The sequence below is a fragment of the Salmo salar genome, chromosome 07 (genome assembly GCF_965601325.2).
Source record: "Salmo salar chromosome 07, fSalSal1, whole genome shotgun sequence".
Taxonomy (NCBI): Eukaryota; Metazoa; Chordata; class Actinopteri; order Salmoniformes; family Salmonidae; genus Salmo; species Salmo salar.
Window position 1 is genome coordinate 51,548,863 of NC_138297.1, and position 15,630 is coordinate 51,564,492.

The following is a 15,630-nucleotide window of genomic DNA, read 5'->3' on the forward strand; positions in this document are numbered from 1 at the left end:
AGAACCTGGGACACCAGCCTTAAACTCTGAGCCACTCTAGTCTACTCCTCTGTAGTTGGCAAAAATGCAGAGTATATTCTTGGCGCATGCCGTTTAGCATGGTCACAGAAGATCAGGGTTGGGGAGTAATTTACATGTTACATTTAATCTGATTACATAAAAATATAACTGTAATCAGTTAGGTTACCAGCTAAAATATTGTAATCAGATCGGCATCTGACCGTAAGGCGCTACAGAGGGTAGTGCGAACGGCCCAGTACATCACTGGGACCAAGCTTCCTGCCATCCAGGGCCTACATAATAGGCGGTGTCAGAGGAAAACCCATAAAATTGTCAGAGACTCCAGTCACACAAGTTATAGACTGTTTTCTCTGCTACCGCACGGCAAGCGGTACCGGAGCGCCAAGTCTAGGACCAAAAGGCTCCTCAACAGCTTCTACCCCCAAGCCATTACACAGCTGAACAATTCATAACAATCGCCCCCCCCCCCCCCCCGTACACTGCTGCTACTCGCTGTTTGTTTATTACCTACCTGCATAGTCACTTCGCCCTCACCTACATGTACAGATTACCTCAACTAGCCTGTACCCCTGCACATTGACTCAGTACCGGTGTCCCCTGTATATAGCCTTGTTATTCTTATTCTTATTGTGTTACTTTTTATTATTACTTTTTATTTTAGCCTACTTGGTAAAGTCTACACTTGTTGTATTCGGCGCATGTGGCAAATAAAGTTTGATTTGCTCTGAGATTAGAGATACTTTAGAAAAACTAGATTACTTCTTGGATTACTTTTAAATTCAGAAAGGATGTTTACTAGAGAAAAAAAAACATTCTGAAACCTTTCTGTTTTCTCAATGACATTCAATTCAACATTGAAAAAAGGCACACGTTTAAGTTTGTTCCACCTGAGCGAGTCTGATCACAAGTCAGCGACCACTATGATGACACATGCATTTGTTTTCTTCTAATGCCTCTTAAGGGTAAAATAATCCAGAAGTAACTGAAATTAATCAGATAACATTACTGTGTTTGAGTAATCCAAAAGTTATGTTACTAATTACAATTTTGGACAGGTAACTAGTAACTGTAATGGATTACATTTAGAAAGTAACCTACCCAACCCTGCGAAGACCTTGCATGTCACAGCTCTCTACAAGATGGAGAAACAAGACCATTGTTACACTGATTCTGCATGATATTCTTCACTACAAAGACTTGGGCATTTGGAGTGAAGTATGAATGTTGTTTACTGCTGAGGTGAGGTCCCTCTGTTAGAATGGTGGCTTGTACATCAAAGTATCTGGTAACACGTACTATTTCATTCAAACAATTCTATTAAAAACCTTTATTAGTGTACTATTTACCATAATTTGCTTACATAGTTTTCCTAAATGCATGCAGTGCACTCTATATCAGCCCAGGCCATCCATTGACTTTTAAAGGCATGATTTACACGAGTCTTTGCTGCCATCTACTGGACTTGTCTAATATGTCAATTGGCTCCATACACATCTATCTGTAGGATAGAATCATTGGAAATGTCCATCAAATTAATCAACATAGCTTAAATTGCAATTTCAGCACTTTCAACCTCATTTTCGATTATCTCCAGCACAATACCAGTGTCTAAATATGTGAAAACGGTACATTTTTTTTCTTCTTATGGACACAACAAATACAAAAACAGAAATATACAAACAAGAGTACATCAATCTATATTTCTGTTTTTGTATTTGTTGTGTTACATATTGAGACACATTTTCAATTTGTCAAAAACCTTTATGGTGTGTATTGCTTTTTTATTTTTACATTTACTGATCATTTAAAAAAATTATATTTAAATTGTATCTTAAATAATGTGAAGAGGGGTTTGTCCTCTGCCCATTTAATTTTATGGATAAATAATCTCCCATGAAAGATAAACAAATTAACAATGAAAGTTAAATCAGGGTCCATATCATTTGGATCAAAATAAAACATAATATCAGAGTCTCTCAGATTAACATTAATTGTCATTTCTTTTAAAATAAAATCTTCTAACTCACTCCAAAATCGTCTGACATAAGAACAGTCCCAAAATAAATGGTCAAGAGTTTCTGGGTCACAACCACAAAATACACATTTGTTATCAATAGCTATTTTAAATCTGTGTATAATAAAGGTCTTTACGGGTAGATTCTATGAATGAGTTTGTATGATACTTCTTTCACCTTATTAGATATACAATATTTACCAGACAACAACGAGACTTTGTTCCAGTTCATTTATATGTTCTGTAGAAAAAAACAAGTTAAAAGTTCTACCGACGACATCATCAACAGTTAAAACATTTTTAAAACAGTGATTTCAAACACTATGGGATTCGCGGGGACGTGGGGAGCAAGAAAATACCCTCTCTGACTAGAAACTCGTTGCAGGATTTGAAAAATCACCTTTTTATTTACTTTTAATCCTACACTGTGATGTCACCGAGAAGCATTTCTTAGGACCTTTGTTTTCACATTTGTAGGTCTAGTTTGGTGCTGAAGATAATTAATAAAAGGTTGAAAAGTGGCGGAATTGCCCTTTACAATGGCTATTCAGCATCAAACGCGACTTCATTTATTGCAGCCAGACAGACATGTTCAAAGCAGTTTTCATGCAAAGTCATGGGTCGTGCATGGACTCTTATTTTGAAAAGCGTGTTTACAACTGCAGAGGTTGAGCACTAATTACTTATGACGCGTTCACAACAACTGGGAACTCAAAAATATCTGATTTACGACTTCAGTGCGTTCAAGACACCTGTGAATTTGAGAGAAAAAAGTGAGTGCGAAAGATCGTTTTGAACAGTCATCCAACTCGGAATTCCAACTCGTGAATTCGGGCCTCTTTCCAGAACTCCAACTTTCCGACCTGAATATTACCTACGTCATGATTTGACCTCGTATTTTTTTTCCGAGTTCCCAGTTGCCTTGAAAGCACCCGAGTCAGTACTTTGACAGCGCGACGGTTTTTCGAAGGGAGAACAGACTTTTCGCTGTTGCCTTGTAAGGTGTCAAAAACAAGATGCTGTCTTACATCATTGGGGTAAGTATAATTGCCAGTTAGCTAAATATTATATTTTTACATTGGCTTATGCTGAGCTACAGTTGTGCGATTTGACAGTGCACAAGGAATCAATAGCGAACGGTAGACAAGCTAGCTATGGTTGGCTAACTAGTACTGTAGACTAAGGTGTAGCTAGTAACATATCTTCGTCGTGAACCATCAGGTTTGTAATCTACCGTAACTGTAGTAAGTAAGTCATATGGTATATAGTAAACTGTCATCTTAACTAGCTAACTTGATAACCAAAGCTTTTGCTTTGCCTCTTATTGAGATGTTTGGGCGTTTAGATAGCACGTTGCATGGCGCTAGGGAGTGAGTTACCTAGTTTAAGCGATTGACAGTCGGGTTAATTTCTGATCAAAATAGCCAGCATGGAGATCTCTGCACACTTGTCAAAGGAGTGCACGCCACTGTAGCTCTACCATGTCGTTATTAAGTTAGCTAGCTACTAGCTATCGAACAGTGGTGAGCGCAGCAGTTTGGTCCAATGTTGGGGTGTGTGTGTTTATTTAACTAGGCAAGTCAGTTAAGAACACATTCTTGTTTACAATGACGGCCAAACCCGGACGACGCTGTGTCAATTGTGACGCTGCGCCGCCATATGGGACTCCCAATCACCGCCAGATGTGATACAGCCTGGAATCGAACCAGGGACTGTAGTGACGCCTCTTGCACTGAGATGCAGTGCCTTACCACTGCGCAGCTCGGGGAAATTCGGGTTTCCCCAGTGTTCCTCTGACATAACCACTCCCCTAACTTTAGGGGAGTGGTTATGTGGTCATATCCATATCCATTATGACTAAACTACACTGCTCAAAAAAATAAAGGGAACACTTAAACAACACATCCTAGATCTGAATGAAAGAAATAATCTTATTAAATACTTTTTTCTTTACATAGTTGAATGTGCTGACAACAAAATCACACAAATAATCAATGGAAATCCAATTCATCAACCCATGGAGGTCTGGATTTGGAGTCACACTCAAAATTAAAGTGGAAAACCACACTACAGGCTGATCCAACTTTGATGTAATGTCCTTAAAACAAGTCAAAATGAGGCTCAGTAGTGTGTGTGGCCTCCACGTGCCTGTATGACCTCCCTACAATGCCTGGGCATGCTCCTGATGAGGTGGCGGATGGTCTCCTGAGGGATTTCCTCCCAGACCTGGACTAAAGCATCCGCCAACTCCTGGACAGTCTGTGGTGCAACGTGGCGTTGGTGGATGGAGTGAGACATGATGTCCCAGATGTGCTCAATTGGATTCAGGTCTGGGGAACGGGCGGGCCGGTCCATAGCATCAATGCCTTCCTCTTGCAGGAACTGCTGACACACTCCAGCCACATGAGGTCTAGCATTGTCTTGCATTAGGAGGAACCCAGGGCCAACCGCACCAGCATATGTTCTCACAAGGGGTCTGAGGATCTCATCTCAGTACCTAATGGCAGTCAGTTTACCTCTGGCGAGCACATGGAGGGCTGTGCGGCCCCCCAAAGAAATGCCACCCCACACCATGACTGACCCACCGCCAAACCGGTCATGCTGGAGGATGTTGCAGGCAGCAGAACGTTCTCCACGGCGTCTCCAGACTCTGTCACGTCTGTCACGTGCTCAGTGTGAACCTGCTTTCATCTGTGAAGAGCACAGGGCGCCAGTGGCGAATTTGCCAATCTTGGTGTTCTCTGGCAAGTGCCAAATGTCCTGCACGGTGTTGGGCTGTAAGCACAACCCCCACCTGTGGACGTCGGGCCCTCATACCACCCTCATGGAGTCTGTTTCTGACCGTTTGAGCAGACACATGCACATTTTGTGGCCTGCTGGAGGTAATTTTGCAGGGCTCTGGCAGTGCTCCTCCTGCTCCTCCTTGCACAAAGGCGGAGGTAGCGGTCCTGCTGCTGGGTTGTTGGCCTCCTCCACGTCTCCTGATGTACTGGCCTGTCTCCTGGTAGCGCCTCCATGCTCTGGACACTACGCTGACAGACACAGCAAACCTTCTTGCCACAGCTCGCATTGATGTGCCATCCTGGATGAGCTGCACTACCTGAGCCACTTGTGTGGGTTGTAGACTCCGTCTCATGCTACCACTAGAGTGAAAGCACCGCCAGCATTCAAAAGTGACCAAAACATCAGCCAGGAAGCATAGAAACTGAGAAGTAGTCTGTGGTCTCCACCTGCAGAACCACTCCTTTATTGGGGGTGTCTTGCTTATTGCCTATAATTTCCACCTGTTGTCTATTCCATTTGCACAACAGCATGTGAAATGTATTGTCAATCAGTGTTGCTTCCTAAGTGGACAGTTTGATTTCACAGAAGTGTGATTGACTTGGAGTTACATTGTGTTGTTTGTGTTCCCTTTATTTTTTTGAGCAGTATATTAATGTCAAGTTAGGTGTAGTATCACACTGACTGATGCATTGTATATCAGTCCACAAATTAGGTATATCCTAGTGACTGTTTAATACCTGTTTTTGTTTCCATATTGGTACAGTCTGTAATTTTCCCCTCCCAATCATGGCAGCAGTCTTTACAATGTTCAACATTGTAAAGATTGACATCCTTATTTCCATAATAACTTCAACTGAAAAGGCAAACCTTACTTTCCCATCTCCGCAGCTCATTCGGAGCAGTATCGACAACATCATCAACCTCATCCTGAGCCTCTTCCTCTCAAAGAAGAAACGTGCCATCACTCTAGAGGACCCCAACATCAAATATGCATTAAAGCTGATCGATAAAGAGGTAAGAATTCTGTGTTGTGATCAGCTTATTATTACTCTGTACTGTGGTGAAACCATGTTCACATTATTAATATAATAGAGTGAATGAAACAAATTGGATGAAGAAATAATGAGTAACAATTGTGACTTGATAAGACATGTTTGATCTGGGATGCCCAGTGCTGTTCTAGGAAGACTTAGGGCAATTCCATGAAACAGTGATGCTCCAACTCAGATTTTTCACCTTAACATTTATGTAAAACAAAAACCAATGATTGCAAAGTTAAACAAACCATACAACTATGCACAATGACTACTTTTAACAATTTCCACACTCAAAAAAAACCAAATTTACTTGGAACAGTGCAGATGTAATGTTTAGTAACATAATGATCACAGAAACCGTCATTCTGTTACCAAACTTTGAATTTGCACTGAGTTCTATGCTTTGTAATCATTGTTGTTTTGTTTGAGTCAAATCATCACTGTTACTGTGGAAATGCCCCTTACCATTACTGGAACTGCACAAAGACCAAACACATAAATTAGGCTGGTCAGTGGGCTGGGCAGCTGCTGTATTGCTACAGACTGCGGTTTCTCCATTTAGTGCAGAGGTCAATATGCAACCAGTCTGGATTATAGTTAAGTTATTTCTCCTGTACAGACTGCTACTGTGGATCAAGGCTAACAGTCAGTGTGTGTGTGTGTGGTTTATATCAGGGGTATTCAACTCGCCCTATGAGGTCCGGAGCCTGCTGGTTTTCTGTTCAACCTGATAATTAATTCACACTTGGTGTCCCAGGTCTAAATATAGCCCTGATTTAGAGGGAAACAGTGAGAGAACGTGGTGGAACTATCTTTGAGGTCAAGATCTGAGTTTGAGGGATCTATATCATGTCAGTGCAGCTGTGAAATACTGTGTTGTGGTTCTCATAGATCATCAGTCATGACACAAGGAAATTCCGTTTTGCCCTGCGGGAAAAGGATTGTGTCCTTGGGCTACCCATTGGTGAGTACATTCAATTGATGTCGCTGTTCAACTTTTCAGCATTTATATAAAAACACTATTGGCCTATATTATAGTGTAACATTGAATGTAATCCTGGTCTGAATCTGAAATCATACAAAAATGTATCTGTTTGTAGTTTTCGCACTATCACGACTACTCTTCATTTAAGTGGCCACCATACTTTGACTGTTTTCGTTCCCAGGGCAACACATATACCTGTCTGCCAAACCGGATGGCGTCCTGGTGGTCAGACCGTACACACCTGTGTCTAGTGATGACGACGTAGGCTTCGTAGACCTGGTAGTCAAGGTACACAAATCAGCTGAAGAAGCTTTCTCTACTATAATTCAACCTCCATCTGCTCAACCAGTTTTCCCAACAAATGTTCTTCTTGCTTCCCAGATTTACTACAAGAACGTTAATCCAAAGTTTCCTGAAGGTGGGAAGATGAGTCAGTACCTGGAGAGCATCCGGATTGGCGACACTATTGATTTCAGAGGGCCCAGCGGCCTGCTGGTCTACCAAGGAAACGGTGAGTCATCACGTTTGCCCAACATTGCCACTGTTATGTATATTTACGCCCTGGCTGAAAATGTTTTTAAAGTGGTTAGTGGTCACTGCTCTGAGCTAGGTCAATGGTGAAGAAGTGCATGCAAGCCACTCCTTTACTAAATTGGTTTGTTTATTGGGTGTTTCAACAGGGGCTTTTGCCATCAAGGCAGAAAAAAAGGCGGAGCCTGTGATCAAAACTGCCAAGCAAGTGGGCATGATCGCAGGAGGGACCGGTAAAACAAAAGCCACCATGCTCAATCTGTACATAGCAGAATGGCCATCTGTGATGGGTTGACATGTGTTCTATTGGATCCTGTTCCCTCAGGAATCACTCCCATGCTGCAGCTCATCACAGCTATAATGAAGGATCCCCAGGACCAGACAGTGTGTCACCTGCTCTTCGCCAACCAGGTGAGTTTACACCGTTTTCCTCATCTGGTTTGAATCTGATGTCAAGGAGTTCAAACATGGGCTAGTAGTCCCTAATACCTTCTCTATCCTATTCTCCCTCAGACTGAGAAAGACATCTTGCTTCGACCGGAATTGGAGGAGATCGCAGCTAATCACCCAACCCGATTCAAGCTATGGTTCACCCTGGACAGGGCTCCTGAGGGTAAGAGATGTCTAACTTCTATTATGTTTCAGTGAACATGATCTGATATAGGGAAATTAATGTTTGTTTGCCCTGTTGAAGTGTCAATAAAAGCCATTAAAGGCTGTACAGAAGGTTTAAAAGATTTAAGAGAAGGCTAAGAAAGAATCTTGTCTGGTCCGGAGTGACTTAAAGTTTAACGTCTCTTTACTCAGACTGGGAGTACAGCCAAGGCTTCATCAGTGAAGAGATGGTGAGGGACCACCTTCCACCCCCCGGAGACGACACTCTCATCCTCCTGTGCGGACCGCCTCCCATGATCCAGTTTGCCTGTAACCCCAACCTGGACAAAGTGGGCCACGCCAGCAGCCGGAGGTTCACCTTTTAGAAGCCATCCCAGGCGCGGGGTTAAAGGGGGTTTCCCCAGGGCTCAATGATCAGCCACACCCAACATTTATTAAAACTCTCTTGCATCAGCGCTTGAAATCATTTCACTCATTCTACAGCAGAATTAGTGGACAATTTTCTATGCCTTAATTTCCAAAACAGAATCCTGAAATGAGGGGTGTCCAAAGCATTTTCTGATTTAACAGGTTTATCATTCTGAATTGAATCACTGGTAGTTGGAGGAAACAATGTTATTTGAACGTTCCTCCTGTTAAACTAATTGTGACCGATACCTGTATACTGAACAAAATATAAACTCAAGAGTTAGTTCATAGGAGGAAATCAGTTAAGTTAAATGAATTAGGCCCTAATCTATGGATTTCACATGACTGGGCACGGGATGACATTGGCTCCCAAGAAGTAGGCCTATCAGATTGAGTTTTTCCCCCACAAAAGGGCTTTGTTACAAATACTCCTGGCCTGTGTCCCCAGCACAAGGTGCACCTATAATCATGCATTATCTTGGCAAAGTAGAAATGCTCATTAACAGGGAAGTAAACACATTTTTTACAGAAAATGAAAAGCTTTGTGCAATTGGAACATTTCTGCTCATGAAACAAACTTTGCATATTGTTTTTTTTTGTTCAGTATAGTTTAACTTGACTTGAGTGCCTTAGCAACCCAGTAATACTTTTTTTTTGTATGCACAGCTGAAGACATGACCATAATACTGCTCACTTGCTTCCACTGCAAACTATAAGTGTAACTTCGCACAGATGTACTTATTCCATATTGTTGCAGAAAGAGTGATATCTTGAAGCTGTTACTGGAGTCTTTCCATGTGCTTAAATGTCTTTACAGCACTTGAAATAGTTTCATTATGCAACATGTTTGTTATACATTGAGACCAATAAAATAAATGCAATAAGTTGTTTGTCTAATAGGTAGCTGTGGTTACCACTTAAGTTAGCCTAATTCTGATATCTTTTGACCAATCACATCAGGATGTGAAAATATTTAAGCACAGCCTTGAATGAGACATGGGACTGACAGATCTACCGTAATTTCCGGACTATAAGCTGCAACTTTTTTCCCGCTTTCAAATTTTTTTCTCTCCAAAAAAACACGTTCAGTTTTTTGGCGGCATGAAGCTTTCATTAGACCAATGAAATTGCCGAACGGGTTAAGGTCAAACAACTTTATTTGCTGTTTAGATTAAATCGAGCGCTCTCAAACTTCATCATTCTGATTACGGTAGACATTTTGTCATCCTCATCATGGCAAAGACACGGAGAAATGCATATGATGCAGCTTTCAAGTTGAAGGCGATCTGTCTGTTGGAAAAGGAAAGAGCTGCTGCACGGGAGCTTGGTCTTAATGAGTCGATAAGACGTTGGAAACAGCAGCGTGAGGAATTGACTCAGTGCAAATGTTTTATTTTTTGTTACAAGCTGTGTTTCGTTAAAGCCTGTGTAAAGTAAATTTGTTTCAATGTACCGGTAGGCACCGTGCGGCGCTTATGTTCAAAATAATACTTTTGTTTTTAAAATTCAGTGGGTGCGGCTTATATTCAGGTGCGCTCAATAGTCTGGAAATTACGGTAGTTGCCAGGTTGAACAAATGCATCATAATGGCTGTGGGTTCAAATCCCATTTCCACAGGTGCAACTGTCACAGGGGACATGTTCCCTCCACATTCATCACTGATACAAAGTGAGACTTGTGCTTTAGGACCATGCGGTCGGCTAACCTGTTGAGTTTCTGACTGGGGGAATGTAGCGTTTACGGGTCTCTGGCTGGTGTAAGAATCTATCCCCATAAGAAAGTGCTCAATAAATCAGTGAGACCTAGCTGAAGTGAAATAAAAATACTTCCACAAGTATCTCAAATAAGAAAATGTACATAGCTCACCCATCTGTAATAGGCTAGTATACACAGTCATGTAGCCCATAATTTTACCATGTTTTTATTGACAATTATTTTCAAAAAAGATGCATAGAAACAGTACACAGTACATTACATTGTTCACTGATATGGTTAAGGCTTGCAAAACTATTGCTTTGTGGTGATGTTTACATTCTAGAACGTTGGGCTTCCATGTTTAATGTTCCTAAAATTCAACAACATGGCAGGACAAACCATAGTGATAATATTGAATTACTTTGGGACACAAAACATGCAGATAGGAGCATCAAATGAGAGGACAACATGTAGAGGAAATTATGGATTAAGCCAGACTGCAATGTTTTGACTTCAGATCCAAGTGTCCCACTGCGAGTTGACCAATCTTTTAGGTTCTATAATTGCTAATAGGCGTGAGAGGGTTCCAAAAATAAGTCAGGACAAGGGCATACCATGTAAGTACAGGAACTCATTTGTGGATATTCAAACAAATATATAAAAAAAACAGTTCTGTAACAAAGTAAATGCTTCTATGTTGAAATCTCAATTCATGCGCTACATTTCAACAACTTAAATAAATACACATGTATAACTTCACTTGGGAATGCAGAGCGAGAGATCGTAAATTGCTGAAACGACAAAGACGTAAGTCTAAGGGCATAGGTGGTCTCAGGTTGTAGAAGACAGCTTATCAAGGTGTTTGCATGGCGACGCCAGCTGGGGCCAATGTGTATAAACCCTGGATTGCTGATGCTATGTAATGGCCAATGAGAGGCTATGAAGCCACTGGTCAGCCATATTGGTACTCCGCAGAAGGAGCACTCCTCCATAGGAATGAATTGAATTCTACAGCACTTCTATAAAATGTTTAAAAGGACAAAATTACATGCATTTAGGTATTTATTTGTTGTAGTGGGGACAGTATCATTAGTACTCCCTTGTATTTTTATGTTCAGGTCACATTTCAAAGTATGCATTAAGGTGTCTAATAGAATATACTTGTCAAAAACAAATGTAGACATTAATGCATTTCTACAGCTTCTAAAATCTTTTTTACAATGGAGGAGTAACAAAATGGCTGTGTGGTGGCTGCAAAACAGCACCCCCTGTCAATCATCTAAAGTTAATACATATCATTGGCGGGGACCCTCCCTCACACGTTGGAGTCATCGGTGATGCTGGCCTTGGGGGAGCGAGAGGAGACCTCGCTGAAGAACTCATCCTCCTTCAGCATGCTCTGAAACATGCAGGAGAAAAACACACTGAAGTCACACAGGAAAACCAGAAGATTAATAACAGTGCCAGAAGAGTGGCATGGTTGTTTTGCTAGAGCACAGCTTGCTGAGAGGTACATCAAGTGATTTGATGTGTGATTTCTTTTTTTTGGGGGGGGGGGGGTATTTAACCCCCCTTTCCCCCCAATTTCAATCTTGTCTCATCACTGCAACTCCCCAACGGGCTCGGGAGAGGCGAACTTCGAGTCATGCTTCCTCCGAAACAGGACTTGCCAAATCGCACTTCTTAATTAACCTCTCTTGGGTAGGGGGCAGTATTTTCACGGCTGGACGAAAAACGTACCCAAATTAAACGGCCTACTACTCGGGCCCAGGAACTAGAATATGCATATTATTAGTAGATTTGGATAGAAAACACTGCAGTTTCTAAAACTGTTTGAATGATGTCTGTGAGTATAACAGAACTCATATGGCAGGCAAAAACCTGAGAAAAAATCCAACCAGGAAGTGGAGGATCTGAGGCTGTAGTTTTTTTCAAGTGATTGCCTAACTAACACACAGTGACTTAGGGTTCATTTTGCACTTCCTAAGGCTTCCACTAGATGTCAACAGTCTTTAGAAAGTTGTTTGAGGCATCTATGGTGAACAGAGAGCCAACAAAGGAAGTTGGAAGTTGTTGACTCAGGAAAGCACATGAGTTCACTGGCGCGCATTCACGTGAGGGGTAGCTGTGTTCCAAAACGTTTTTCAAGACATTGGAATCGTCCGGTTGGAATATTATTGAAGTTCTAAGTTAAAAAGGCCCTAAAGATTGATGATATACAACGCTTGACATGTTTGAACGAACGTAAACATAATTTTTTTTGACTTTTCGTCGTGACATTTTGGCCGCGCTTCCTACACTTGGAGTAGCTTACTGAACGCGCAAACAACAAGGAGCTATTTGGACATAAATTATGGACTTTATCGAACAAAACAACATTTATTGTGGACCTGGGATTCCTGGAAGTGCCTTCTGATGAAGATCAAAGGTAAGTGAATATTTCTAATGCTATTTATGATTTTAGATGACTCCAAAATGGCAGGTATCTGTATTGCTTGATGTCTTTTTCTGAGCACAGTACTCAGATTATTGCAAAGTGTGCTTTCCCCGTGAAGCTTTTTTGAAATCTGTCACAGTGGTTGCATAAAGGAGATGTTCATCTATAATTCTTTGAATAACAGTTTAATATTTTATCAACGTTTATGATGAGTATTTTTGTAAATTGTAGTGCTGATTCACCGGCAGTATTGGAGGCAAAATATTTTCTGAACATCACGCGCCAATGTAAAAGGCTGTTTTTGGATATAAATATCAACTTGATCGAACAAAGAATGCATGTATTGTGTAACATGATGTCCTAGGAGTGTCATCTGATGAAGATTGTCAAAGGTTAGTGCATAATCTTAGCTGGTTTTCTGGTTTTTGTGACGCCTGTCCTTGCTAGGAAAATGGCTGTGGTTTTTCTTGTGTTGGAACTGTCCTAACATAATCTAACTTTATGCTTTCACCGTAAAGCCTTTTTGAAATCGGACAATGTGGTTACATTAAGGAGACGTGTATCTTTAAAATGGTGTAAAATAGTCGTGTGTTTGAGAACTTTGAATTATGACATTTTGTGGTTTTGAATTTGGCGCTCTGATTTTTCACTGGCTGTTGAATAGTGTGAACCGTGGGTGGGACCTCCCCAAGAGAGGTTAACCTGTTTGGGCTAGGGGGCAGTATTGAGAATTTTGGAAAAAAATATGTGCCCATTTTTAACTGCCTCCTACACCAACTCAGAAGCTAGAATATGCATATTATTGTTCAGGTTTGGATAGAAAACACCCTAAAGTTTCTAAAACTGTTTGAATGGTGTCTGTGAGTATAACAGAACTCCTATGGCAGGCAAAAACCTGACAAGGTTTCATGCAGGAAGTGGCCTGTCTGACAAGGAGTCGTGCGTCTTGCATCTGTTTATTGAAAAGTAAGGATCTTAGCTGTAATGTGACAATTCCCAGGGCTCCAATAGGCTCCCAGGACGCGGGAAAATCATGAAGGTTGACGAGGCAGCCTCAGGCTGAAACAGATTATCATCTTATTCAAGTGTCCCATTAGGTGACAATGGAGTGAGGCGCGTGCGCGATTAGCCCCCGTGGAGTATTTTAATTCGGCTGTTTAGTTTATTGCAGATTCCCGGTCGGAATATTATCGCTTTTCTACGAGATAAATGGCATAAAAATTGGTTTTAAACAGCGGTTGACATGCTTCGAAGTACGGTAATGGAATATTTAGACATTTTTTGTCACGCCATGCGCTATGCTCGTGACCGTGGATTACCATTCTGATAGTGTCTAGAACTCACGAACAAAACGTCGCTGTTTGGATATGATGGATTATTTGGGACCAAACCTACATTTGTTATTGAAGAAGAAGTCCTGGGACTGCATTCTGACGAAGAACAAGAAAGGTAAGAACATTTTTCTTATAGGAAATGTGATTTTGGTGAAGGCTGAACTGCGTGGGTGTCTAAATAACTAGCCCTGTGATGCCGGGCTATGTACTTAGAATATTGCAAAATGTGCTTCATCCGAAAAGCTATTTTAAAATCGGACATATCGAGTGCATAGAGGAGTAATGTATCTATAATTCTTAAAATAATTGTTATTCTTTTTGTGAACTTTATCGTGAGTAATTTAGCAAACTGTTATTAAATTCCCCGGAAGTTTGCGGGGGGTATGCTAGTTCTGAACGTCACATGCTAATGTAAAAAGCTGGTTTTTGATATAAATATGAACTTGATTGAACAAAACATGCATGTATTGTATAACATAATGTCCTAGGGTTGTCATCTGATGAAGATCATCAAAGGTGAGTGCTGCATTTAGCTGTCTTCTGGGTTTTGGTGACATTATATGCTGGCTTGAAAAATGGGTGTCTGATTATTTATGGCTTGGTACTCTGCTGACATAATCTAATGTTTTGCTTTCGTTGTAAAGCCTTTTTGAAATCGGACAGTGTGGTTAGATTAACGAGAGTCTTGTCTTTAAATAGCTGTAAAATAGTCATATGTTTGAGAAATTGAAGTAATAGGATTTTTAAGGTTTTGAAAATCGCGCCACAGGCTGCAAGTGGCTGTTACGTAGGTGGGACGAATTCGTCCCGCCTAGCCCAGAGAGGTTAACACCCGTCCGCTTAACCCGGAACCCAGACACACCAATGTGTCGGAGGAAACACCGTTCAACTGATGACGAGGTCGGCCAAACCCCCCCGGCCAAACCCTCCCCTAACCTGGACGACGCTGGGCCAATTGTGCACCACCCTATGGGACTCCCGATCACAGCCGGTTGTGATACAGCCCGGGATCGAACCCAGGTCTGTAGTGACACATCTAGCACTGCCTTAGACCGCTGCGCCACTCGGGAGGCCTTATGTGAGCTTTTTAATGACTTCTTACCGTCAGGTTGTCGATTTCCTCAGAAAATGCTCCTATCTGCCTCACAGCCCCTTCCGAGTCCTCCATCTAGGAGTACAGACAGTGTTCAAGAGCACTTCACATGGACAATTAAAAGTAAAACACTATCCTCTTGTGGTACCACATTCCACCCTCTCATCTGTTCATTGGAGTGCTCTAACCTCACCTAAAGGATGATTATCATTAATACTTTTTAAATAGCTAGCACCTCAGTGGAAGGGGCTACAAAAAGCCACACTAAAACACCCATAATAGTACCTATATCCATATAGGTAACACATTCCCTGAAGTGGAAGGGGTTTATGGCAGTCCCCTACCTGGTCCAGGTTGTCCTCGTAGATCCTCAGGCCCCCCTGGAAGCTGCTGTTCTTGGGCATCTCCACGTCCATGGGGCACACGTACTCCTCGCCGTCCTCCTGGCGCTTCTTACGCAGGGTCCCGAAGCCACCGAACGGCAGCCTTCTGGGCTGGAGGAGGAGAGAGGATGATGGGAGAGAGTCAGTCAAATGGGGACAAACGGCTGTGTGCCGATAGTATTAAAAAGCCGTCTGTCCTCACCTCCTTTTCCTGCTGACCACTGATCTGACAGGACAAAAACCTATCCAGTCCAGTCACATATAAGTGGTCATGAGGCCAACTGAGAGTAGTG

The 15,630-nt window shown here is 41.8% G+C and overlaps 2 protein-coding genes across 5 annotated transcripts in view; one reads left to right on the top strand and one right to left on the bottom strand.

The window, feature by feature from the left end:
* The first annotated feature begins 2,772 nt into the window (after positions 1 to 2,772).
* Positions 2,773 to 9,279, top strand: LOC106609412 (NADH-cytochrome b5 reductase 3). Its single transcript, XM_014208211.3, has 9 exons — positions 2,773 to 3,072; positions 5,708 to 5,833; positions 6,748 to 6,820; positions 7,023 to 7,129; positions 7,223 to 7,352; positions 7,522 to 7,605; positions 7,698 to 7,783; positions 7,886 to 7,985; positions 8,180 to 9,279. The coding sequence occupies exons 1-9, from the start codon at positions 3,052 to 3,054 to the stop codon at positions 8,350 to 8,352; spliced, it is 900 nt and encodes a 299-aa protein (XP_014063686.2). The 5' UTR covers positions 2,773 to 3,051; the 3' UTR covers positions 8,353 to 9,279.
* A 1,023-nt stretch (positions 9,280 to 10,302) lies between these two features.
* Positions 10,303 to 15,630, bottom strand: part of LOC106609411 (liprin-beta-1) — a 37,565-nt gene continuing 32,237 nt past the window's right edge. For all 4 annotated transcript variants that reach the window (XM_014208210.3, XM_045722120.2, XM_014208209.3 and 1 more), the window contains 3 exons: positions 15,299 to 15,448; positions 14,964 to 15,029; positions 10,303 to 11,489 (listed from right to left, as the gene is read on the bottom strand). In XM_014208210.3, the coding sequence (XP_014063685.2) occupies positions 11,406 to 11,489; positions 14,964 to 15,029; positions 15,299 to 15,448 (300 nt within the window). In that variant the 3' untranslated portion in view covers positions 10,303 to 11,405. The remainder of the gene's footprint in view (positions 11,490 to 14,963; positions 15,030 to 15,298; positions 15,449 to 15,630) is intronic.